Source organism: Beta vulgaris, chromosome 7 (assembly GCF_026745355.1).
Source record: "Beta vulgaris subsp. vulgaris cultivar EL10 chromosome 7, EL10.2, whole genome shotgun sequence".
NCBI classification, from domain to species: Eukaryota; Viridiplantae; Streptophyta; class Magnoliopsida; order Caryophyllales; family Amaranthaceae; genus Beta; species Beta vulgaris.
Window position 1 is genome coordinate 59,058,036 of NC_079208.1, and position 25,869 is coordinate 59,083,904.

Genomic DNA, 25,869 nt, shown 5'->3' on the forward strand with positions numbered 1-25,869 from the left:
CAAAGTTTTCATATGATAAAGTCAATTTTTCGAATATAGTTAGTTTCTTTTTTAAAGATATAGTAAATTTGAATCATTGATAAATTATCGTGAACCCGATCCATCCAATACAGATGATATTATTTCCTACCAATTCAGTTAAAGGGTATATTGGGAATTTCACATCCCTCACCAAAAAGGTAAAAGATAAAAACTTGAAGCAACTGGGAGAGAGAAAATAAAGGAGTAACGAAGGAAGCGTTCGCGTCTCAAATACTGGGAAGATGTTTTTATTATAAGTAGCGGATCTGCTTTTTCCATCTTTCCAATTCGAGGAGAGAGAAAGTGAATTGACAGAGAAAAAAAAGATAGAGAGAGAAAACAAATAGTAGAGTAGTAAAGCTTAAACCTAACACTTTTTTTTTCGATCTTCTTTTTTTATCTCTATCAATCTGAATTTTTCTTCAAGAATCTGGTAATTTTTCTATATCTGCATTATTTTTATTCTGATTCTTTACTTGTTGTAGTAAGTAAGTTTTGTTGATTCCTTTTTTGCTTGTTATAATTGTTGTGGTTTTCGTGAAATTAGTTAGGGTTTTAGTGTTGATTTTTTGAGAGAATGTGTTAAATATGTGAATTTTGGATTGTGTTGATTGATTAGTTGAATTTGAACGTTTTCAGGAGGTTAATTTTGCGATTGACGATTTGGAATTGGTAACTGTGGAATTTTTTTTGATTTTTCATAGTTATTGAGTTGAATTTGATGGGGAAAGGAGGGGAGGATTATGGAAAACGAGAGGATTTTAGTAGTAATTTGGTTAAAAAGGAGGATTTGTTTACGCCGTGGGCGAGAGATGTTAAGGAGTGTGAGGAGAAGTATGGAGTGAGTCGTGATTTTGGTCTTTCGAGTGAGGAGTATGAGAAGAGGTTGCAGATTTATGGTTTGAATGAATTGGAAAAGCATGAAGGGCCGTCGATTTGGAGATTGATTTTGGATCAGTTTAATGACACATTGGTTAGGATTTTGCTTTGTGCTGCGGTTGTTTCGTTTGTGCTTGCGTGGATTGATGGGGATGAAGGCGGTGAGATGGGGATTACGGCTTTTGTTGAGCCGTTGGTTATCTTTTTGATCTTGATCGTGAATGCCTTTGTCGGGGTTTGGCAAGAGAGTAATGCAGAGAAAGCGTTGGAGGCCTTGAAGGAAATCCAATCTGAACATGCTGCGGTGATCAGGAATGGGAAAAAAGTGCCTAGTTTGCCTGCCAAGGAACTTGTTCCTGGTGATATAGTTGAACTTAGAGTTGGTGATAAGGTACCTGCTGATATGCGGGTTGTGGCTTTGATAAGCTCGACACTGAGGGTTGAGCAAGGATCATTGACGGGCGAGAGTGAAGCAGTTAGCAAGACTGTGAAGCCTGTCGCTGAAGATTCAGATATTCAGGGGAAGAAATGTATGGTCTTTGCTGGGACTACTGTTGTCAATGGGAACTGTATTTGCATGGTTACAAATACGGGAATGAGCACTGAGATTGGGAAGGTGCACTCACAGATACAAGAGGCCTCTGAACATGAAGAGGATACTCCCCTGAAGAAGAAGTTGAATGAGTTTGGCGAAGCTTTGACTGCTATAATTGGTGTAGTCTGTGTACTGGTTTGGATGATCAATGTGAAGTATTTCCTTACTTGGGAATATGTTGATGGATGGCCGAGAAACTTCAAATTCTCATTTGAAAAGTGTACCTATTACTTTGAGATTGCTGTAGCATTGGCGGTTGCTGCTATCCCAGAGGGGTTGCCAGCAGTTATAACAACATGCCTAGCTCTTGGTACCCGAAAGATGGCACAAAAGAATGCGCTCGTTAGGAAATTGCCCAGTGTGGAGACTCTGGGATGCACAACTGTCATTTGTTCTGACAAAACTGGTACCTTGACCACCAATCAGATGGCTGTGGCGAAGCTTGTAGCCATGGGATCAAGGGGACAAATGATCCGGACTTTCAATGTGGAGGGGACCACCTATAATCCTGCTGATGGTGGGATACAAGACTGGCCTGCCAATAACATGGATCAAAATCTTCAAATGATTGCTAAAGTTGCAGCTCTTTGCAATGATGCGGGGGTCGAACAATCTGACAATCATTTTGTTTCAAGTGGTATGCCTACTGAGGCTGCGTTAAAGGTAAGACACCAATCTTGTACAAATTTTCAGTATCTCATTTGTTCTTTTATTATGCTGATAAGGTATCACTTCCATGTGTCAAATCCAAATTTCTGAATTGATGTCTGTTAAGACTTAAAGCATACAGGAAATGAAATTTAACTTATTCACAAGCTATGAAGTGTGTTCTCTTCCCGTTAAGAAATTGTAGCTATTGAAGCTCACTACAACCAAGAGTTGCTTTATGTTGCAATTGTTGGTTCTTAATTGGGCATTACCCTGACTTGAAACTCGTTGATGCACGTCCATGTTGCAGAAATTTCACTTGAAATGCTATTTTGGCTAAAACATGACATGAATGCAACCTTGTCTGCTTTATTTTCAGGTTATGGTTGAGAAAATGGGTCTTCCCAATGGATCACAGCACGTTTCTTCAAGCTCTGATGATTTACTACGTATGTTGTGGCAACTGCTGTCTTTGAGTTGTAAATGTCTCTCTGGTATCTCATTTGAGTGTTGACGTGTTACATATTTTTTTTTGTCTTTTAAAGGCTGCTGCCGGACATGGACTACTTTAGAACGTCGTATTGCCACTCTTGAGTTTGATCGTGATCGAAAGTCCATGGGTGTCATTGTCTCTTCCGGCTCTGGGAAGAATACGTTGTTGGTGAAGGTACTTAATTGAGCGTATTTTGTAAACTGCCTAGAAATTTCCTTATTTTGTTTGGATCTGGTGCGCTCCCCTTTTTGCTCCTCCCCTAAACAACAATAAGTAGGGAAAGAAAGGCAAGAGAACAAAGGTGAACTAACAAGAGAGGAAAATAAAACTCTCAGAGTCCTTGCATTGGGCTCTGATGGGTCACTGGAAGTCTGGAAGGCAATGTGGGATTCTTGTTATACACTCCCTGTCTGGTCTTTTATCCATTCTTGTGAACATGGCTTTCTGGCATGCATCTGAATACTATGTGACTGATCTATTACCTTAATACTGTTTTGCCATGTGGCATTAAGAAATTTTTCGGTGCTTGAACGTGTTTACACAAGATTCTTCTCTTGCCTCTCTATGAGCTTATTGCTAACCTTTTCGAGATTAACACGTACATTAGCAATACATTTTTTCCTTTCACTAACATAACTGGTGTTTTGATTGTGTATCTGTGCTTGCATCTATTTTTTCTAGCTTTTTAGTGGACTTGTTCTAATGGTATCTTCAGCTTTTTAGCAAATACGATGTTTATATGATCTGTTCATTTGACAATATGTATGGTGACGGATTATTTTGTTACTTTCGAATACTGTGTTAACTGTCAGGTACTCAGGTCTGTCGTTGTCCACTAAATATAAATAGTCCCGAGTATTTTGTGTGGTCATAATTTTTGCTCATCTCTACACTTGAAACAACTCTGACTTTTTTTAATGCTTCTGTGGCAGGGGGCAGTTGAAAATTTGCTTGAAAGGAGCTCCTTTGTACAGTTATTTGATGGCTCTATTGCAGAGTTGGATCAGGTTGCAAAGAATGCTATTCTGGATAGCCTTCATGATATGTCGGGTAGTGCTTTGCGTTGTCTTGGTTTTGCGTACAAGGAGGACCTTGAAGATTTTGCGAGTTATGATGGTGAAGACCACCCAGCTCATGAGCTCCTACTCAATCCATCTAGCTATAGTGACATTGAGAAGAACCTTATCTTTGTTGGCTTTGCTGGCATAAGAGTAAGTTTATGCTGTTCATGAACTTTATGCTTGCATGTTGCAATACTTGGTTTTCCCCCCATAAAATTACATTTGGTGCTTTTTTTTTTTGGATATGTACAAGACTTATTTGCCTTTTGGTCACTCTAGGATCCTCCTCGTAAAGAGGTGCGCCAAGCAATTGAGGACTGCAGAGCTGCCGGCATTAGGGTCATGGTGATAACAGGAGATAACAAGAACACAGCTGAAGCTATCTGTCGTGAAATAGGAATCTTTGGGTCACATGAAGACATTAACTTAAGAAGTTTAACAGGAAAAGACTTCATGGAGCTCAGTGATAAAAAGAGTCATCTGAGAAAAACGGGAGGCCTTCTTTTCTCCAGGGCTGAACCTAGGCATAAGCAAGAAATAGTGAGGTTGCTTAAAGAGGAAGGTGAAGTGGTTGCTATGACTGGTGACGGAGTTAATGATGCACCAGCCCTGAAGTTGGCTGATATTGGTATAGCCATGGGCATAGCTGGGACTGAGGTATCCTCTTTTTCATTGTTTATAAGTAATCGAGAATGAATATTGACTATTTTGTGATTTTGAGTCTTTGGGATAAGACGTTTTTTACATTTTTTACATGCACTCATTGGTGATGGACATGGATACCATGATATTCTTGAGCATACTCTTTTTATAAACTCAGGAGCTCTTTAAGTAGTTGTCCGCAATATCTAGCTCACCTTCTATTTGAATTTGGGATCATTGTAGGTTAATTGGTAATTTAATATATTTAGAGGTAGGAGATGTGTTAATTTTGAATACTTTATCCAATTGTAATGGGGAAGTTTTAAACCCCCAAATCTGTGTTGTCGCGTCGTTTGTGGTATGTCTTATAATCTTGACACAGGTTATATCCTATATCTATGCATCTTCAACCGAACTTCCCATCTTAATATGCTGAAATTATGTATGCTCATCAGTCTCCTTTTCTTACTGAATCAGGTAGCTAAAGAAGCTTCTGATATGGTGCTAGCAGATGATAATTTTAGCACAATAGTTTCTGCTGTTGCTGAAGGTAGATCAATTTACAACAACATGAAAGCTTTTATCAGGTCTGTCCCCTCTCTCTTCTATCTGCTCTTATAATTTCTCGGGTTTCCCCTTTCGAAAGGAAATCTTAAGTGCATACTTGTACAGTTTGCTATACGTTTTATATGATTTAGGCATAAAATTAGCGCGTAGATAGTTTAATGTGATTATGTCTTGCCTAAAGCTGGCACACACATTGCCTTTGTGTGCAATTGTTCATGTCAACAATAAGCCGGTTGAAGATACCTGCTCATATATTGTAGGGGTCGGAGAAGTCAGTTCTTACCCAACCTATATCAAACGAGTTATTCAAATAACTCTTACCCATACTATTACTACCTCCCTCCCATTTTAGTTGCAACACTTTGACTTTTGTACTATTCATATGCCAATGGACCATAATTCTTAACTTATATATACAAAGAATATTTTCAACTTTTCAACTCTTTTAATGGTCAAAGTTGTGCATTCACGAGTGTGTTTGTCAAACTGTCCCAATTAATATGGGACAAAGGTAGTTTTATTTAGATCTAACAATTTCAAAAATCTAAGTAAATGAATTTTTCAAAATAATTATACTCAAAGCTTTTTGTTTTAAAAGTTTTGGTGTGTCTCTAGAACTTCTAATTTTTTTGACGAATTTTACCATTTACATGTATGTTTTTCTAGGATGTTTATATTAAAATGAGTTGAACTGGTCAATGTAAGTTTTTCAGGTTGGAAATCCAAAACCTGACCTAACCAATTTAATTAATGGTTCATGTTTTTTTTCTTTTCTTTTCTTTTTTCTTTTAAATTTAATATTAAGGTGAGTACTATGTTATTATTATAATACACTATTACAAATACCAATTATTTGTGTAATTAGTAAATTTAACTAGATAATCTATACGGAAGTAGGACACCAAAATATATTACTTAAAAGTAGAATTTGAAGGAGGGAGGGGAGCAGGATGCAATTAAGCCTTGAAGCAGGGTAGCAGCTGTTGCACCATCAGCTTTGAGATTTAATGTTACTAGGATGGAATGTACCAGGGACCAGGGAGATGGAAAAGATATCAGTGGGAAGGAACGGGCTGTAAAGTAAAAGGGGACAGTAGTACTTGGTTACTCAACATCTAGTCAAAAGGATAGCAAGGGGTGTTACATGGTTATCACCATTTAGCCAAAAAGGATAGCAAAGGGGGCTTTACTTTGCAAGGGACTAGGGAGATGGAAAACAAGTGAGAGGGAAGAAGCAGAAGCGAGCTGTAAAGTAGAAAAAGGGGGTGGATATTACATGGTTACTTACCATCTAGCCAAAAGGATAGCAAGGGGTATTACATGGTTATTTAACCATGTAGCCAAGAGAGATAGCAAGGGGGAATTACTTTGAGCCAGCTAAATCTAGAGACTTGAGTAATAAAGTCTCCTGTCCTTGGTAATGTTATATGTTGCTGGAAGCTAACACTTTTTGTTAAAATACAGGTATATGATCTCTTCAAATATAGGCGAGGTTGCATGCATATTCATCACAGCTGCTTTGGGTATCCCAGAAGGTCTGATTCCTGTTCAGCTTCTGTGGGTCAATCTTGTTACTGATGGTCCCCCGGCGACGGCTTTGGGATTTAACCCACCTGACAAGGATATAATGAAGAAACCTCCCAGAAAGAGCGATGATTCATTGATTAATGCTTGGATTTTATTCCGCTACTTGGTAAGTTCTCTGCCTTTATGGTTCCATTGTGAGAGCCGGAATAGATAACTGGATGTGTTGCGTCTGAAACGAATTCAGCTCTTTTTAAGCTTATGTTGACCTACTTTTCTTAATCGAATGCAGGTGATTGGGCTTTATGTTGGGGTGGCAACTGTTGGAGTTTTTATCATTTGGTATACACATGGCTCATTTTTGGGCATTGACCTTAGCCAAGACGGGCATAGTCTCGTGAGCTATTCCCAGCTTTCAAACTGGGGTCAGTGCAGTTCATGGGAGAATTTCACTGTATCACCTTTCACTGCTGGAGCCCAAACATTCAATTTTGATGCCAATCCATGTGACTACTTCCAAACTGGGAAAGTGAAAGCAATGACCCTTTCTCTCTCTGTGTTGGTTGCGATTGAAATGTTCAACTCCCTCAATGCTCTTTCTGAAGATGGTAGCCTTTTGTCGATGCCACCATGGGTAAACCCCTGGTTGCTTCTAGCCATGTCTGTCTCTTTTGGCTTGCACTTCTTGATTCTCTACGTGCCCTTCCTTGCCCAAGTGTTTGGCATAGTCCCTCTCAGCCTGAACGAATGGCTACTTGTCTTACTAGTTACTTTACCAGTCATTTTAATTGATGAAGGACTTAAGTTCATTGGGCGGTGTACTTCTGGTGTCAGCAGTTCAGAATCCAGAACGCAAAAAAGCAAGAAAGAGTAAGAGAAAATATGGTTGATCTGCAGGACTTGGTGGTCTGCCTCACTTAGAAGCTTCAAGGTTTGGTTATAAAACTTCTATTTATGTTTCCCTTGAGCTCACTACTGCTTTGACACCTCGGTTTACGCGCAACTCCGAACTTTTAGTAGATGAATTAGAACACAATGTAAAACTATTCATAGGGCGATTTTGCAGTGGGGAAAAACAGTTGCGTTTCATCTTTGCTGAGCCAAACAATATGGTGTCATGGCTGATTGATTTTTTCTGTTTAACCATTACAATGTAAGCTGTATTGAGTTGAACAAGCAATGAAATTAGTACATTTTCAGCAGCTGTTGCTCATTTATGTTTCTACAGTTATGCTATTTCTGACTGTTTCTGATCAGTGTTCAGCTGGCCAAGTTGTCCAGTAAGTTGCTGGGTAATGGTCAACGATCGATTTTCTATCGGTTGTTTGAGAACTGGCCCTGGCTAGGTACCTGGGTTCTGTTATTCTCCATGCCCCCTCGTTTTCTTCAAGTGTTTTTTTAGTCTAATCTGGGTTTGTTTTCTCACTTTGTATCTCTTATCACAGGGATTGTTTTGTTCATTTTGAGAATTGACTATTATAAAACAAAGTGAATATTGTTTTCTTATATCTCATATATACAAGTCAAATTCGATGATATTTCTGTTTATAGTTGATCATGATAACAATGAGTAGTAACATTCCATTGTCGAGATTTTTGTGGCTGTGCCAAGTGATTCATCCCTCATCATCGAAGCAGACTTGAAGGCAAATGTGGTTACATCTTGCAGAATTTATAGTTGGTTCAGATCAATATCTCATAGAATTGGAGCAAAGGGATTCTTTGTCATCTAAGTGTCTGTTAAATGGGGCTATAATGTGATTGCACCGTGAGACTTGTGATTGACAATCGACAGGTTTAGATATCGACAATGATTTTTCAATTAAAAATGAAAAATGAAAAATGTTACAGTGTTAACTCACATGTGAACTTGTCCTACATTTGTAAAAAGAAAGATGATTACCAATATATATTTCTATGTTTGAATCACAGACATGTGAAATGTTACAATATTTTACTTGCATATTGTAGCTTTTCTCATAATCTCATTTATTAAAGCTCAAATGAAAGAAATTGCCCTCATTCAACTAATTATAATTACTGATTTCCCGAACTTTTTTATACTCCTAGATTATATAGATTGACAACTACCGTATATTCCCAATGACTCTTTTACTTCTGAAGAGTTTTTTCTTTCTGGGGTACTCCATTTCCTGCGAGGTCTGAGGTCAGATTTCGCGGTACCAGGTGATGAATTTGTGTCTGTGGCAGCATGGGATTTCACTGCAGTAGTATTTTGAGACTTGTGACCTTGATCATGTGCCTTGATTGTTAGTTTAATAGACCCTTTGTCTTGTGTTGTCTCCACATTCTTGACAGTAGTTTCTTTACTCTTCTTTGCAGCTGACTGATTAACATAGACTTTCGAGATCGTTGTTTTCGTGTTTCTAACAGTCGATTCCAGCGAAACTTTCGTTGTTGCAGTCGCCTTATTGTCTGCATTCTTTTCTGGTGGACGCTTCGCTTTTGATAGTTGAGATGCTCCCATGTTGTGGTTCTTGCCTGTTGCCACTTTCATTGACATTTTCTTCTCTGTGGTTGAATCCATGCTTTCGACCAGCAGTTTCGTTGAACTTTTCTGTTTTTTTGTTGCTTGCACTTTCTTTGGTGCTGTTTTTGTTGTTGCTTGTACTTTCATTGGTGCTGTTTTTGTTGTTGCTTGCAATTTCTTTAATGCTGGTTTTGTGCTTGTGGGTGTCTTTGAATTTGCCTTCATATCCCCTGTTAGCAATTATAGTTTAGAACTCATGAAAATGACACATTTATTATAGTTTGATCAGGGGAGCAATCAAGCAAACAATCTTGTAAGTTGTAACAATGGACCATCTATTATTTGTTTAAGCTTATCAGTAATTAGTAATATGTAAAAAAATGCTGAGTTTTCTTTCAAAAGAGTTGTTTGTTACCTGTAAGTATAAGGGAACTGGTCCTAGAGTCCTTAAGAATGCCAAGAGCAGCAGCTTGTTTAACTAGTTGTTTCATCTGAACTCCCAACACATCATCCTTCAAGTTCAAGCACGGTGAGCTTGATCGCATTCGCGTAGAGGAGGTTCGTCGTTTCATCTCTATGGCTTCTGCTTGAACTCTTCTATAGGAGTCGTAATTGGATGAAGAACTCAAGGAGTACATATCATTCCTAATTATGCTGCATATGCTAGTTAAGTTTGCAACTGCTAGTTCTAAATGTTGCAACCTCAGTTGGTTGGCGTCAGTCACACGTTGAATCTCTTTAACTGATGATATCATTGCAATCTGCTGATCATTTTTAGGCTTGTTAGCTTCATCTAACCTGCTGTTGTTCCTCATTTGAAACTTGATAAAACTGATCCAAAAACAAAAGGGTTAAAACCAAAGGATAACAACTTAAACTTTTCTGTCCAATTTCGAATAAGTCGTTCGATAATTTGAGTATATAATATGGGTAATCTTTATTTTCTTGACCAGAGATGCGTTCTCTCTACTTGTCTTTTGTTAAACTGGACTTCTGATTGGATATTATTAGCTTAAGAACTTTTTTAAGGTGATGAGAATGCACCCTCATTCAGGAGGTTAATTAAGGAATATAACCATCTAAGATTGAGCTTTTTAATTAGAACGTAGCTAACAACTATCACATATATTACATGACATATAATCTCATGTACGAGCTAGCATTCAATAATCAGGTTTGACATGTTCGAGTTTGGAACAATGAACATAAGATGCAATACATGCAATTTAAACAGAAAATTTGTTGTATCGTGCATATTATTACCTGAAAATAGAGCGCGACACTTAATATGCTGATCGATCTGAGTTAGTTGATCGATCAATGCTTCCCTTCCCTTCCCTTTCCTTCTAGCTTATGGGTTTTTGATTGTTTTCTTGAAAATGTGCAAATGAAAATGTTTCAAAAGAGACATAAGAAGAATCATATATCAGCCTGTTTGCTATAATAAGTGTCCTTTCAACATTAAATGAGATCATATGTTTAATTTGGAGGGTATATATTTCCGGTGAAGGCCTCACGTTTATTAGGTTGTACTACATGTCTACATTGACTCACTATGACAGATTATTCTTTTTATTATTATTGTTATTTGTTCAATTCACTATGAAAACAAGTAAACTTCATATTGGCAGGCCTGCTGATTGAAATAGTAAAAATAACAACCCAACCTCTAACACGAGATTGTTAATTAGTTGACTTTTTTTACGTAGTTAAGACTTATTTAATTGAGAGAAATTAAATTGAATTGAGAAAAATTGAAATTGTAGAGAGTACTCGAACATAACTGAAAATAAGTCCAAAAAAATAGGGCCTTAGTATTTTTTGGAAGAATGGAGAAAACTAATATTAACTAATAATAGGTTTGTTATATTCCTATTAGTCTAAGCACATATCCAATGGAATCTAAAGTAACTTTGTCTTGTATTGTAAATGTTTACCTCAATCAAATTCTTTTAATACTCTTTGAATTTTCTCTTTAATTTGTTTATGGTTGATGCATCATTGCATACTTCACTTTTGATGTGGAACAAAACTAGAGTTTGTGTATATGTTGGTTCATTTAGATACTCTTTCGATCACCTTTGTGAGATATTTATCAATTTATTTCACATCAAAAAGTTTATCACACAATCAGGTGTATCGTGAGCCTAATACACTGAAGTTTATTTTTTGCTCATTGCTAATTTGATATCATCTAAATGAGCAGAATGTACTAAAAGAGATACTTTCAAATGAGTAAATGAGTAAAAATTAGTTTCGTGTGTAGTAAACTAGCAACTACCATGCAGGCAACATGTATGTACATGGTACACCGTACATCCGAGTGTATGATGAATAAACTGTATGTTACGTTGTTGACATGGTGCAGCGAATGGTGAATTGTAATATTGGAAAAGATCTAGCTGCTACAGAAGTAGGGAATCATTTCTTCCCCTATATTGTTAGTGTTAGTTGTGGCGAACATTCTTTTTTGGACCTCCTTTCGGAAACCCGTGGTAAGATAAATTTCCTCTTGCTGTCCTCGCACTGGACCATTCACCCAAATGCCCAACAAGCCCCAAATCCCCCCTCCCCCAAATAATATTAAAATTTTACTTCCATCAAATCATGAACCTTGATCTTCCATATAAAAGATAAGAAGCCGTACCATTAAATCCAAGAGTCCTTGGTAATTGTGGCGAACATGCTCATGCTATGCAACCAACTAGCTGATGTATTATGAGTATTATCTTCATGTTTATGTCGAATGGAAAAGTGAAAAGGGATGGGTTGTGAAAGCGCATGCTAATTCTTATTTTTATCAACCCCTTATATTGAGCACTATTAAAGGTCCAAACTTTTTATGGGATTATAATTTGAGTGGGCTTAAACGAGTGGAACTCTAACTCAGCAACAGTATTCAATTCGTATACACTCTTTATGTGGTGAAATGAGTCAGCAAACAAACACCCCCACTTGTAGCCATACATTTCATAATTCATTGAGTATATACACTTGTAGCTTTTCTTTTCTTTTTGGTGAAAAGCTTTTCTGATTCAATGCCTCATTTATCTCAAAAAAAACATCAGCCTCATTTATCTCCCAAAACCATTACACAAATTATTAAACGAGACGGTCTAATTCACCAAATGGATTAAACTAGTCACTTGAAAGAAATCAAATTAGTCACTATTGGACTAAATCTGTTTTTAATATAGTGCTTGTCGTCATCGTCTAATTTTAATTTAAAAGTAGGCAGTCTCTTACAAGACTAACTCAAACCATTAATAGTTTATCTTGTGTTTGTGGGATCATAGGAAATAGTTAGAAGATTTGGGAACAAATGTCAATCCAAAAAAAGTGGTGTTTATTAAGCCACACAACACACATAGGTGATAGGTCATAAGTGAATTGTGATTAGTTGTTCAATCTAAAGATACAAAGAGAGTTAGAACGACTAATATATATATCTAATGACCAACTCCTCTATTTATTCTTAATTGGTTATTGGATGGATTTTATTTAGACTTACATCTGATGGATTCTCCTTCATGAAAAATTGTGTGTACCCGTGCATTGAGAAAGTAATTTATTGATCCCTCATCACATTTTATTCTAAGATTGACTTATAATATTTAAAATCGAAAAAAAGGTTGGTTTTTATTTTATTGATGTAGAGAAAGGTATACGGACAATGACGCATGTAGACAAAATTTAATCACAAGTTTTGGACACCATCTTCTAAGAATTTAACCAACTAAACTAGTTGACATAAAAAAAAATAATAGAGTTAGTTATTTGCCTTACTCCATTGTTTACTATTAAGTGTTACTTGACGCATAGATTTTTTGTTCATTTTAGCTAACTATTGCACTAAAAAAATGTTAAAAGTCCAATTCCTTATACTTCTATAGTTCTATGAAGTGGTGATGTGTGATTATGTTAAATATGGACCTGGGACGTACTTATCACAAAGAGAGATAGTCCACTTCACAACACAAATGAGGTTCCACCTTAAAATCATGTGGCAAAAAGGAGAGTAGCCCCTTCGCATTATAAAGTGAACCTATCTCTTTTCTTTAATTAATGTTGGACACTCATATGTGATGTGCGCTATACATCATAGCTTCAACAAATTACAGTTAGTTACTTGTTTTATTACTTAAAAGGATATAAAGCTAGACTGCATAATAATTATGCAAAATACCTTAAATTATCAATAAACTACATTTGAAAAAAAAGTAACTGACCAAACACCAATAATGTCAACGTATTGTTATCATGGTGTACTCATATAACATACTACAATGTGTAAAGAGAACGCTTTCTTTTTAGAATCTACATTCATGCTAACAATATTTTTTAAAGTTCATAGTAACATCTATATAACACATTTCTCTTTTTATGTCACATGGCCAACTTTTTGCTAGTATGAGTAGTATATAGGTATCTTGTTTTATTAAATTAGACAATACTTCATAGAATCTGTCTTAAGATCGTAATTTTATACTTCCTCTGTTTCATAATAAGAGCTTTTTTAGAGAAGTGTTTCACTTATTATGGAATGGAGGAAGTATTAAGTTTTCCTAAATAACCAATTTGATTAACAATGTCAAATTCAATTCCCACATAAAGAATAGCTTCCACGGTACATATTATTTATTTATCAGTTAGAACTTTTTAAAAGACCCAATTAATAGTCTTAATTAGTGCTAACAAATAACAATTTGTACTGATTTAGAGTTATGCTATAATTATATCCAAATTTGTTAAACTTGTTAACAATAATAGCATGCAAAGTGTAACAAATGGGTCAAAATCGGGTTATTTGATTTCAGTTTAGGTTTATATCTTGTTGTTAAAATTTCTCTCAATAACTTTAAATTGATTAATCGAGTCGGGATAAAGATGGTCAACTATAATATAAATCCCTAAGAAAGAAGAAATTCTCCATGCATATTACTTACCATTTAAAATCATCCAAATAATTATATGATTCGTTCATATCGATCATTATGCTCCTTAATTTAGGATGCTTTCTTTTGCAACTTTGTTTTCATGAACTAAACTTGTTAAAACTTACTATTAACTAATCTGAACTTATTAGACTTAAATAAATACCTTCTTCAAGGTGAAGAGAATACACCCTTAGCCGCAATTGTCCGAAAATTACAATTAAGCATAAAACACACCATTTCTGTCTATACTACTAGTAAATTTTGTTTTTGCTAAGCAAGATATGCTATTTTTGGCTAATTATACATCATGTTACATTCATACTAAGAGATACATACTGCCATGAAAATAAAAGTAAGATTCACAAGAAAAGTGATATATATGTATATCATCTGTTACATACAAAAACATTACTACTACATCATCACAAAAAAGAACTTTATTAACGTATAAACTTTGGTAATTTTCATAATGATGATTGATCAGTAGAAGAAAAGATGGATGTTAGTGCTCAGCAACATCAACTTTTGCAGTACAAGCAAGCATCCTTCGTATCATAGACAAGAATGAAGCACAAGAGAATTCCTTTACCTTGCTAAAAATCACCATACTCTTATTATTATTTCTCATAATCCTAAAACTTTTATCATGATCTCTTTTATAAACCAGATTAACTCTGTCTTTAACTTTGCTTAAGCACTTCTTAGCCTTCTCCATTCCATTATCAGTCTGATCTTCTCGCCTCGAAAACGTGTAGGCAGTTCTTAAGTACATCTGCCTGCATGATTTACTATCAACCACCCTCACACCACCACCACCACCACCACAACCATCGGTATCCACCGGTCTCGAAAAACGAGTCTCGGATACCGGCTTGATGTTGGAGTTGCTTGATGATATGCAGGTCGAGGAGGACATAGTTTATGTGTGTGTGTTTTGCCTCTCTTTGTGGATCTTGGTGGGGTGGAGGAGTTTGAGGGGTGTCTTGAAATATATGGGAACATGTAATGTGTTATGTTATGTCATATATATTGTCATGTGTATTTGCTTTATAAGTATTACTTCCTCTGTTCATATTATTCGCTACACATCTCAATTCACGGACTTTTAGGCAATTTTTGGAGAAGTGACAGGTAGAGAGTAGAAAGAAAAGGACCCATGTGAGAGAAGAGAAATAGAGAGAGTTTAATTTATTGCCCAAAAAGAAGTGTATAGCAAGCAGTGGCATATCCACTTAAGAATAAGTGGGGTTACTTGACCCCACTTGAATTGGTAAAATTGCAAAAATTCCCTTTAAAAATTTTAATTTTTAGAAAATTATCCTGAAAAATTGACCATTTGACCCCGATAAAATTTAATAATTACGACTTGACCCCACTAAAAAAAATTCTGGATCTGCCACTGGTAGCAAGTAATATGAAACTTCCCACAATGAAAAGTGTAGCGAGTGTTGTGAAACAGGGATGTATAACTTTTTGGGATTTTATTGTCATGGTATTGGACAATGGACATATTGCTTTGGATGGTAGTAACTAGTAAGGTGTGGAAGTTGGAAACCAAATTGTAAGGTGGATAAAAAAGCTTCCATTTCCTAACAATTTTTGCTCTTTGAAGGGACTCAAGAGTTGATTTATTTTTAACCTATGGTTAGTTGGAGAAAGTATCCTTGCATAACAGCTATGGGCAAACAGTTGCCCATAACAGGGGTATATTTGATATTAGAGGGAAAAGTAAGGGTAAAAAAGTAATATGGGAAAAAACAGAAACTAACTAAAGAAAGAGGGTAGATATAAGGAGAGATAAAAAGGAAATTGTGACAGTCAAAACAGAAGGAGAGATAAAAAGGAAATTGTGACAGCCAAAACAGAGGGAAAGAAAAAAGATAGCCGTTTGGAAGATGGAAGAAGATGAAGCTGGAGCTGGAGCAAGTGTTGATGGAAAGATGATCTCCATTGAGCAAGAGGTATTGTGGCTAAAATTTTTGTAATTATGTGTTATTAAGTTTGTTTTACATGATTAAGAATGATGAATGATGAATTGAATTTAGGTTATATTACAATTGTTCTGAAAATTTAGGAAAAAATGTGTAAATTTTGGTTAATGACAAGTAATGGGAGAAAGTATCCGTTTGTTATACATGTAATAGTAGAAGAATTTGCGTTAGTTCTAGAAAATAATGAATGTTGTGAAGATGAGATGAGAAAAGTAGAAATAATTTTTTGAAATAAAGCAATTTGTTGTTTTTGATGTTGTTGTATGAAAAATGAAGGAAGTAGAATGTGGGTATTTGGTTTGAAATTGTGTATCATGAAATGGTGTATTATAATTGAAGGATGTAGAATATGGTTATTTTTTATGACATTGTATGATGAAATGGTGTATTATAATTGAAGCATGTAGAATTTGGTTTGTTGGTATGAAATTGTGTAGCATGAATTGGTGTATTATAATTGTTGGTTAAAGAATCTGGTTATAATTGTATGAGATTGTGTATCATGAATGTGTATATAATTGAAGGGTGTATTATAATTGAAGGATGGGTGGATGTAAGTTTGTCGTATTGTTTGTTTGTGATTAACATGTAGGATGTTGATTTAGTTGAAATAAATGGAGACATGTATGTGGGAGATGTTCTTGTGGAAGGCATAGATGAAGTGCAAGGCAACGAGATTGTTGCTTTAACTCCTACTGGGAAGGTGAGTGGGTGCAAAATAGGGGCAAATGAGGTTGCTGCCGACCGTTTGTGGGCATGGTATTCCCTAACTTGGAAGCGGTGGATAGTTTTTATAAAAAATATGGGAAGCAGGAAGGATTTGGGGTTGTGCGTTCGGGTGGGGCATATAGAAGAAAAGCAGGTTGTGAAGAAAGGAAGAGGCGTAATACAACATGGACTTGTGAATGTTATGGTAGGCCGGATAGGAGGAAACGGGTAGAACGGGGTAGGGTGGTGACAGATTCTGTGATTGATGATGATTTAGCTACGAAGAAGTCAAAGAAATGTGATTGTACTGCCATGATGTATGCTACTTGTAATGAAGAAGGGGAGTGGGAAGTTAAGAAAGTTATAAATGAACATAAAAACCACGAGCCAACGCCGTCAAAGTCTCGATTGTATGTATAGGAAAGAGGAGTTGTATAATCATGTTAGAAGGAAACTTTTTAACGATTATAACTCGGGGTTGAAGATACCACAAATTCACGGATGCCTTGCTAGGGAGAGGAACGGGGTAGAGGATTGGGTAGTAACTGAACGTGATTTGCGCAATGAAGTGAGTAAGGTGAAACGGTTAAACTTAAAGAAGGTGATGCAATGCTATGCTAAAGTATTTCAACAAAATGAGTTCTGACAATCAAAATTTTTTTAGTATGCATAGATTGGATGACGATATGACATTAAAAAGATATTCTATGGGTTGATGCTCGAAGTAGAGTAGCATATGAAGAGTTTGGAGATGTGGTTTGTTTTGATGCAACGTATTTGACTAACGAGTATGAGTTGCCTTTGCTAACTTTGTAGGGGTTAATCATCATGGGCAGAGTATTTTACTAGGTTGTGCATTAATTTCTCACGAGAATACGGAGACTTATGAGTGGGTTTTCTCTACATGGCTAAGTTGCATGGGTGGTAAAAGTCCAATGGGCATTCTTACAGATCAAGATGCGGCAATGCGGAAGGCATTGCTTACATCTATGCCCGAAGCTCGACATCGATGGTGTTTGTGGCACATAACTGAAAAGTTTTGCTCAAAGCTAGGCATGTTTGAGAAATATCAAGATATTAAGGATGATCTTCTTTATGCCATATATGATAGCTTAGATCCTTCTGAATTTGAGGAGAATTGGAACAATGTAATTGCAAAGTATGATCTTGTTGACAATGGTTGGCTTGGAGGTAAGATTTATATATGTTATTTATATATTATGAAAACTATGTCTTATTATTTGAATCTTGAACTGGACTTCATATATGTTATTTATATAATATGAAAACTATGTCTTATTATTTGAATCTTGAACTGGACCTGTTATATGATATTTATATATTATGAATACTATGTTGCAAACTTTCAATCTTGAACTGGACTTCATGTATTTATATATTATTGAAAACTATGTTGCAATCTTTCAATCTTGAATTGGACCTCATACATGTTATTTATATATTATGAAAACTATGTTGCAATCTTTCAATCTTGAATTGGACCTCATACATGTTATTTATATATTATGAAAACTAGGTTGTCTCATATATGTTATTTGTATATTATGAAAACTATGTTGCAATCTTTCAATCTTGAACTGGACTTCATATATGTTATTTTTATATTATGAATACTATGTTGCAAACTTTAAATCTTGAACTGGACTTCATATATGTTATTTTTAGATTATGAATACTATGTTGCAAACTTTAAATCTTGAACTGGACTTCATATATGTTATTTTTATATTATGAATACTATGTTATCTTGAACTGGACTTCATATATGTTATTTTTATATTATGAATACTATGTTGCAAACTTTCAATCTTGAACTGGACTTCATATATGTTATTCTTATATTATGAAAACTATGTTGCAATCTTTCAATCTTGAACTGGACTTCATATATGTTATTCTTATATTATGAATACTATGTTGCAATCTTTCAATCTTGAACTGGACTTCATATATGTTATTCTATATTATGAAAACTATGTTGCAATCTTTCAATCTTGAACTGGACTTCATATATGTTATTCTTATATTATGAATACTATGTTGCAATCTTTCAATCTTGAACTGGACTTCATATATGTTATTCTTATATTATGAAAACTATGTTGCAATCTTTCAATCTTGAACTGGACTTCATATATGTTATTCTTATATTATGAATACTAGGTTTATATCGGGAAAGAGAAATGTGGGTTCCTGCATACATGAGACACATGTTTTGGGCGGGAATGAAGACTACACAAAGAGTAGAGAGTATAAACAGCTTCTTTGACGGGTATGTGAACAAACACACTCGGTTGTATGAGTTTGCGGAGAGGTATTGTGAAGCGATGGAGGTTCGCGCAAATGACGAGAAGGAGAACGACGCAAATTCAGCCAGGTATGTGAGGACACTTGAAACTGATTTTTCTGTTGAAGCTATATACCAGAAGATATACACTGACAATAAATTGAAGGAGGTTCAAAGAGAGTGCACTAGGTCCTTATATTTGAATGTGCAGGGAAAGAATGTAGTTTCAGATAATGTTTTGGAACATTATGTTCAAGATAGGGTGTGGGTAAGATGTAAAGACACAAGAAAAGAGATTGTTTCCAAAAAAAAGAGGATGTACAAGGTTACGTTTGACTCTAGTACAAAGGATGTAAGTTGTGCATGCAAGTTATTTGAGTGCAATGGAATCATGTGTCGTCACATGATATATGTGTATGAGATTCATGACCAGTTAGAGGTCCCAAAAAAATATATTTTGAGGCGGTGGAGAAAAGATGTTCATAGAAAACATACGAGGGTTAAGGTGGCTTATCACGACCCTTCGAAAACAGATGAGGTTCGTAGATATGATTATATTTTTGACAAATTTGTTCCAATTTGTGAGAAGGCTTCAAAGTATGAGGAGAATATTGCTGTTATAGTAGAAATGTTTGACCTCATGAACTTGCGGGTTGAGGAGACAAGTGCCATGGTAATGAGGCGGATGCTTGAAGGGGATATAGATATGACTCCCAATTCTGTTGTTAAGCAGAAGAATAACGAGTTTGGTCCTCCATCTGTGGGTGAAAATGGGAAGAAGAAGAAGGGGAAAGTTGCTGTGGATGCAGCATTGCATAATGTGAAAGATCCACCTTGCAAGAAGGTTGCACATCGAACTCGAGGTATGCGGTATGTATCAGTTGCAGAAGAAGCGAAGAGAAAGATAGCTTCGAAATCTAAGGCAAGCAAGTCGAGGGCGGCCAAGAGACCTAGGAGGAAGAAGGTAATTATCGGCATTGGTTAGACATGTTTTATTAAATTATGATGTACTTGTTTGGGTATGGTTGTAATGCGATAAATGTTAGGTTTTAATGCGATAAATTGCATAATATGTCCAGGTGTAAGGTAAAGAAATTGGTTTAGTGGTAGTGGGTGGTAGTTTAATTGTACAAATTAAGTTCTATTAACTAAAATTATTTGTGGGTGGTAGGAGCTGAACTTGAATGGTGTAGGCGAAGGAGAATGTTCAGGAATGACGGCTACACCAAGTGCGGGACAGGTATATAATGTAACTTTTTCATTTTTAACTTATAGAGAAGAATATAGAGAAGAATGTAACTATAAACTTAAGAAATTTTCATATATATTTGTAGGAGATAAATATGGAGGATCCAGATTTTCCTATCTCCGTTGGAGGTATTCAGTTGGTTGATGGAGATGGTTCTATAGGATATTTTACACGATTGTTAGGTAGTCGCGATGGTGAAACAAGTAGATCGTACGTTGGTTCGAATGATATGCTTCAGTTGAGCATTGGAAGAATGTGAAGAAATGTTGCTTGAAGTTATGTAATATTTATGGATGACAAAAAGCTGTAATGTGGTCACTAAAATGTGGTTATATATATAATTTTTTGGCATCAAATAGAATTATGTTTTGTTATATAGCTTAGAAGTGACAACATTGAATATTATGTGATACTTTCATTCACTATTTTGGGAGGATTTTACGAAAATCTAGTTCATGAGTGTAAATTATGTGACTATTTAGAGTGTAATTTTGTAATTTTGAAATTATGAAAATTTAGGAAATTATGTTTAACATAAACATTAAAAGAGTTGGGGAGAAATTGAGAAATAAACCAAATGAAATGGAATTATTGGGCTACTTAATTGCAAATGGGCTATGAGCCACGTGTGGTTTCATATAGTGGCAAACAAATTAGAATACATGCATTGAAGTTAATTGCCACAAATATTGCAAATGGGCTTGGCCCACGTGTGGTTTCATATTTGTAGTGGCAAACAAATTAGAATATATGCATTGAAGTTAATTGGCACAAATATATGCAAATGGGCTAGGCCACGTGTGGTTTTATTCCTTAAGTGGCAATCAATTTAGAGACAAAGCATTGAAGTTTGATAGATGGTGGTGTGTTGAAGTCATTAATTACTACTAGTGAAAGTCTTTATAAGGTTGTTGCACGTAAGTTTATGAAACAAGGTTCTACTATTCTCTAAGTGAAAAAATGAGTGAGAAGGGTAGTAGTAATATGAGTGAGATGGGTAATATTGAAGAAGAAAAAGTGGTAAAACTAATAGTGAAATCAGGAGATCTTGCTGATTTTGGTGTGTCGTATGTGTTGGGTGTACATACTCCACTTGCGAAGTTATATTCATTTTACGCTACACACGTAGGGGTGGACCCCGATGACATCTACCTCATGTGTAGGGGTCAGTTCTTAAGACCGGACACAAATTCGTTTGTTTACGGGTTTGATGACACTGAGCTCGTGCTAGCTTATTCAAAGGTAACTATGTGAAAGAAGTTATATTATGTAGTATGTTTGAATAAGAAATTTTGTTTTTATTATGTGAAAGAATTAATAATAAGTACAAGTACGCATTTTGTTAGTTGACATATTATTAGTTAAAAAAAAATTTGAATTAGAAATGTAAAAAACTTAAACAGTTATATTAAAAAATATTTATTTGAATTATACATTATGTTGAAAATTAATGTTTGTGTTTTATTTGTTTCCATGTTACTTTGAAAATTGGACTAAAATCTAACGTTTACTCCAGTCAGGAAAAAGTGTTGTCGCTGATGTGGATATTGATCGCGACTATTACTTCGTTACAATGCGTGATCTACAAACGAAGCCCACAGTAAGGATATTCCGGATGAAATGCACTACTAAACTACAAAGACTTGCTATGTTGTGGGCTTCTATGGAGGGAATAGAGCCCAGTATTGTTTCTTTGTACCATGAACAGGCACGTGTTGACCTTGAAGGTACCTTTGATAGTCAAGGTGTTCTTGATGGGGACGTCATCTACGTAGTTATTAATTATTTGGGAGGTTAAGACTTGCTATGTTTTCTTATTAGTAGATGAAAAGTAATATATTAGTATATGAAGTATTAAGTAATATTAGTATATGAAGTCGTAAGTAATATTAGTATATGAAGTCTAATGTAATATTAGTATATGAAGTCTAATGTAATATTAGTATATGAAGTCTAATGTATTATTAGTATATGAAGTCTAATGTATTAGTATATGTAACTGATAAGTTTTGTGAAGGAACGTGAAATGAGTTATTATGTAACTCAAAAGTAATGTATTATCGGTTATGTTCGAAAAAATTCGAAACAATAAATGAATCATATAAGTTGTATTGATCATATCAGTTGTGTACAAAATCATATGAGTAATGAATCATATCAGTTTGAAAGTGGCCGAAAAAAATTAAATATCAGTTACAAAACGCAGCTTAATATGATATTACAAAACTGATATGATATCTACTTCTAGTGGTCTGATATAAAAGGCCCATGATATGATATATAAGTGAAAAGATATGATAATTTATAAAACTGTGTACTCTTGTTATATAATATAACTAAGGATATAGTAAAAGAGTGTCACGCACGCTTTTGAAAGTTTGTATAATATGTGTAAGGAAATACTATAAAAGATATGATAAACCTTTATTATATAACATTAATTATTGGACATTTGTATAATCATATCATATCGTATTTGCAATTTAATACGTACATTACTATGTTATATTCTAATACTCCCTCCGTTTCAAGATATAAGTCGTTTAATTAAGGTTTTTGCACACATATTAATAATTTAGTTAATTTTAGGTAGTTTTGCATGGGTAATAAGAGTTGACATTAAATATTGTATTGATAATGTAAAATTACCTATAAGCTTATCTTCATAATATAGTTATCTTGATGCCTTATAATTTGGAGTATATATTATCATATCTGAAACCTATGTTGTCTAATTACACTTATTTAATATCATATCGTGCAAGAATTTTATCATATCTAAAATAAGGTGGAATAAGGTCCAATAAATTAATGTTACTTTCTTAGATATATTACCAATAGTATACAATCTCTATTCTTATTATATCTATTATTATAGTATTATAGTGAGTGATGTGAGTACTATAATAAATGGTAATAAGTGTCATATAATACACATATAATAGTATAATACTATACTATATCGTAATAAACATAAGTGTAATATATAACATTATACTACACATATACTAGTTTAATTATTCATAGACAATACCATTATAATAAACATAAATATCATAGTTATATTCTAGTATATGTTATCATATCTGAAACCTATGTTGTGTGATTACACTTATTTCATATCATATCGTGCAAGAAGTTTATCATATCTAAAATAAGGTGGAATAAGGTCCAATAAATTCAATTACTTTCTTAGATATATAACCATAGTATACAATCTCTATTCTTATTATATCTATTATTGTAGTATTATAGTGAGTGATGTGAGTACTATAATAAGTATAATATGTTGAACTTTATAACATGGTATATAATAAATATTAATAATAATAACAATTGAAGACTATTGGAAGATGTAAATGTTAATAATAACAATTGAAGACTATACATAATAAATGGTAATAAGTTTCATATACACATATAATACTATAATACTATACTATATCGTAATAAACATAAGTGTAATATATAACGTCCACGATATCATAATAGACAATACCATTATACTACACATATAATAGTTTTATTATACATAGACAATACCATTGTAATAAACATATATATCATAATACTCTGATTTAAACCATTATACTATACATATAATACTATGATTAATACATAAAATACTATGATTAAGCATAGATAATACCATTACACTATACATATAATACTATACATAATAGTAGTGTTATGTATAGACAATACATTGAAAATAGTATAATACTAATACTATGAATATACTATAATATGATATAGAATTGTGAGTATTACACATATATAAACCTCCACGATATGATATAATATAGAAGTAGACGAATAATATATAGTGAATTTTATATTATAGTAGACGAACATGATATAAGTAAGTGAATATAATATTAGTTAAAATAGTAGACGAATATAAGTTGGTCAACGTATTATTTTTTTGTAAATATTATTTCTTCCCACTACTCTTGAAACCGAACCCAAGTTCATTAATATGTGAGTTAATGAATATTTACTCTTGAAAACACCCTTCTCTAGTAGAGGTGGCGAGTGGTGCGGTCTGGATGGGCTGGGCCGCGGGCTTAGGTGGGCTGGGCTGACGAAACGGGGCCCATGACCGGACCGCGAATTAGACGGGCTGGGCGGGCTGTGTTGGTGGTCCTAGAAGGTCGGCCCACCTCGGTCTGGACCGGTTTTTGACGGTTAATGTGGCGGTCTGGGCTGGGCTGACGGGTTTCACGGTTAATGACGGGCTGGAGCGGTTTCAAGTGGGCTGGACGGGTTGACCGGGCTTGGTGGCTGGTTCTGTTCATGGTGCTGAAAATCGCAAAATGGGTTAGGAGAGAGAAACCCACACAAGCACCCTCCAACAAGGAAGAAAATAATGAAATTGCAGTGAGTATTGACTATTGACTATTGAGTAAGAGCAAGATAAATAAATTAAAATAACTTTTACAGTGGTTGATGGTGCTGGAAAATGGAAATCAACATAGTGAGAAACTAAGAATTGAGAAATGGTATAACTTTTACAGAAGAAATTCAAGAAATAATGAAATTACAGTTGTAGAATTCGAAATCCCAATTTCAGATCTAGACTTGTATAACTCCATCAATCAACATATAAACAATTAAACATACATTTCTATCAATTAACAAGAAAGAAAAAGAAAAAAAGAGATGAAGAATCGCCTATGATTCTCCATCACGAATCATGAGCTACAATTTATTTATTTTTTGATAATTTTCCATGGAATTACCTCTGTGTTGGTATAGCCATGAAAATTCAAGTTGATTGATTGACGAGCCGTCGGAGATATAGCCATGAAAATTGAGATGGTGAAGTTGATTGATGTTGTTGGAGTCCTTGCGCCATTTTTTTAGCTTCTTCAAGCTTACTTCCTTGCGCCATTTTCTTAGCTTCTTCAAGCTTGCTACTACTATACAGTATACAGTGAACTAGTGAAGCTAATGTAGAGTTGTAGACTATTGCAGAGGAGAGAGAGAGAAAAGAAGAAGATTTGTTATTTTGTTTAATTAATGTAATGATGTTTCATGGACCACACTAGTCACTATATGTATAATGTATGCAGCTATATATGACTTCAACATGAAACGAAATACACAAGTACACATTAGTATGTATCTACACAAGTACACATTAACCCATCAAATATTCAAATTGTTCTAGATTTGTATAGGCTTTTGATTGCTATCTAGCTGTTCTATTATAAAAATTTGAGTGAATCAATGAATTCATATTTGTTACAATGGATTTCTATATATATCTCTATTTACTCTAGGAGGAGTGAGAGTTGACTTGTTCAAATAAAAGATAAAGTGAAATTTGGAACGATAACTTTTTACTCCTAAATTGGAAACTTTAATTTTGGCCAATTTTATTATATACCTAGAATTGGACCAATTTCAAATTCGAAAACTATAAATAAACAACCATAATACTAAATATTTTTTTTTTTGAGGGGAACCATAATACTAAATATTTAATAATACATGGTAAGTCATATAAATATACAACGGCACATGATATTCATGATCATTATTTATTTATCATAACTAGTTTATTATTTATTATTTACATCTTACTCTTACAATGTATACTTTCATGCTAAATTAGATTAAAAAATAAAAACAATTGTAAATATTCAAAGTTCATAATTGACGATATAATTAACACTTTCATAATATTTAAATAGAAATAAAAAAGTTCATATGTCATAACATTGATTTTTAGTTTAAATTTCATGGCTTG

The 25,869-nt window shown here is 34.4% G+C and overlaps 5 protein-coding genes and 1 long non-coding RNA gene across 7 annotated transcripts; 3 read left to right on the forward strand and 3 right to left on the reverse strand.

Moving 5' to 3' along the window:
* Nucleotides 1-226: 226 nt before the first annotated feature.
* On the forward strand, nt 227-7,632 carry LOC104900183 (calcium-transporting ATPase 4, endoplasmic reticulum-type). The gene is made up of 9 exons (XM_010687548.4): nt 227-454; nt 661-2,158; nt 2,523-2,592; nt 2,689-2,810; nt 3,569-3,847; nt 3,977-4,354; nt 4,817-4,926; nt 6,371-6,599; nt 6,723-7,632. The coding sequence occupies exons 2-9, from the start codon at nt 743-745 to the stop codon at nt 7,302-7,304; spliced, it is 3,186 nt and encodes a 1,061-aa protein (XP_010685850.1). The 5' UTR covers nt 227-454; nt 661-742; the 3' UTR covers nt 7,305-7,632.
* A 694-nt stretch (nt 7,633-8,326) lies between these two features.
* LOC104900460 (hypothetical protein) lies at nt 8,327-10,425 on the reverse strand. Its single transcript, XM_010687876.3, has 3 exons — nt 10,185-10,425; nt 9,337-9,752; nt 8,327-9,151 (listed from the first exon to the last, which is right to left on the reverse strand). Exons 2-3 carry the CDS (start codon nt 9,734-9,736, stop codon nt 8,502-8,504), a joined length of 1,050 nt encoding a protein of 349 aa, XP_010686178.2. The 5' UTR covers nt 9,737-9,752; nt 10,185-10,425; the 3' UTR covers nt 8,327-8,501.
* A 3,935-nt stretch (nt 10,426-14,360) lies between these two features.
* Nucleotides 14,361-14,774, reverse strand: LOC104900461 (hypothetical protein). Its single transcript, XM_010687877.2, has one exon. The coding sequence runs from the start codon at nt 14,772-14,774 to the stop codon at nt 14,361-14,363; it is 414 nt and encodes a 137-aa protein (XP_010686179.2).
* Nucleotides 14,775-15,496: 722 nt separating this feature from the next.
* On the forward strand, nt 15,497-20,488 carry LOC104885443 (protein FAR1-RELATED SEQUENCE 6). Of its 2 annotated transcripts, XM_057396358.1 has the most exons (5): nt 15,497-15,819; nt 17,374-17,748; nt 18,742-19,829; nt 20,037-20,105; nt 20,200-20,488. In XM_057396358.1, exons 2-5 carry the CDS (start codon nt 17,475-17,477, stop codon nt 20,371-20,373), a joined length of 1,605 nt encoding a protein of 534 aa, XP_057252341.1. In that variant the 5' UTR covers nt 15,497-15,819; nt 17,374-17,474; the 3' UTR covers nt 20,374-20,488. The 2 variants fall into 2 exon arrangements, with proteins under 2 accessions (XP_057252341.1, XP_057252342.1); XM_057396359.1 differs by lacking the exon at nt 17,374-17,748.
* A 218-nt stretch (nt 20,489-20,706) lies between these two features.
* On the forward strand, nt 20,707-22,125 carry LOC130592184 (uncharacterized). The gene is made up of 2 exons (XM_057396360.1): nt 20,707-21,356; nt 21,631-22,125. The coding sequence occupies exons 1-2, from the start codon at nt 21,075-21,077 to the stop codon at nt 21,910-21,912; spliced, it is 564 nt and encodes a 187-aa protein (XP_057252343.1). The 5' UTR covers nt 20,707-21,074; the 3' UTR covers nt 21,913-22,125.
* A 1,695-nt stretch (nt 22,126-23,820) lies between these two features.
* LOC125499377 (uncharacterized) lies at nt 23,821-25,627 on the reverse strand. Its single transcript, XR_007276232.2, has 2 exons — nt 24,857-25,627; nt 23,821-24,416 (listed from the first exon to the last, which is right to left on the reverse strand). It is a non-coding gene; the product is annotated as an uncharacterized LOC125499377 (long non-coding RNA).
* Nucleotides 25,628-25,869: the final 242 nt, after the last annotated feature.

Bases quoted from the DNA above. Each gene is read 5' to 3' on its own strand.
- LOC130592184 (XM_057396360.1), top strand. From the start codon at position 21,075: ATGAGTGAGAAGGGTAGTAGTAATATGAGTGAGATGGGTAATATTGAA. The intron at 21,357-21,630 runs GTAACTATGTGA...CGTTTACTCCAG, and splicing joins TCGTGCTAGCTTATTCAAAG to TCAGGAAAAAGTGTTGTCGC.
- LOC104900460 (XM_010687876.3), bottom strand. From the start codon at position 9,736: ATGAGGAACAACAGCAGGTTAGATGAAGCTAACAAGCCTAAAAATGAT. The intron at 9,152-9,336 runs GTAACAAACAAC...AATTGCTAACAG, and splicing joins CAGTTCCCTTATACTTACAG to GGGATATGAAGGCAAATTCA.
- LOC104900461 (XM_010687877.2), bottom strand. From the start codon at position 14,774: ATGTCCTCCTCGACCTGCATATCATCAAGCAACTCCAACATCAAGCCG.
- LOC104900183 (XM_010687548.4), top strand. From the start codon at position 743: ATGGGGAAAGGAGGGGAGGATTATGGAAAACGAGAGGATTTTAGTAGT. The intron at 2,593-2,688 runs GTATGTTGTGGC...TGTCTTTTAAAG, and splicing joins AAGCTCTGATGATTTACTAC to GCTGCTGCCGGACATGGACT. The intron at 2,811-3,568 runs GTACTTAATTGA...CTTCTGTGGCAG, and splicing joins AGAATACGTTGTTGGTGAAG to GGGGCAGTTGAAAATTTGCT.
- LOC104885443 (XM_057396358.1), top strand. From the start codon at position 17,475: ATGGGTGGTAAAAGTCCAATGGGCATTCTTACAGATCAAGATGCGGCA. The intron at 19,830-20,036 runs GTAATTATCGGC...TGTGGGTGGTAG, and splicing joins AGAGACCTAGGAGGAAGAAG to GAGCTGAACTTGAATGGTGT. The intron at 20,106-20,199 runs GTATATAATGTA...ATATATTTGTAG, and splicing joins CTACACCAAGTGCGGGACAG to GAGATAAATATGGAGGATCC.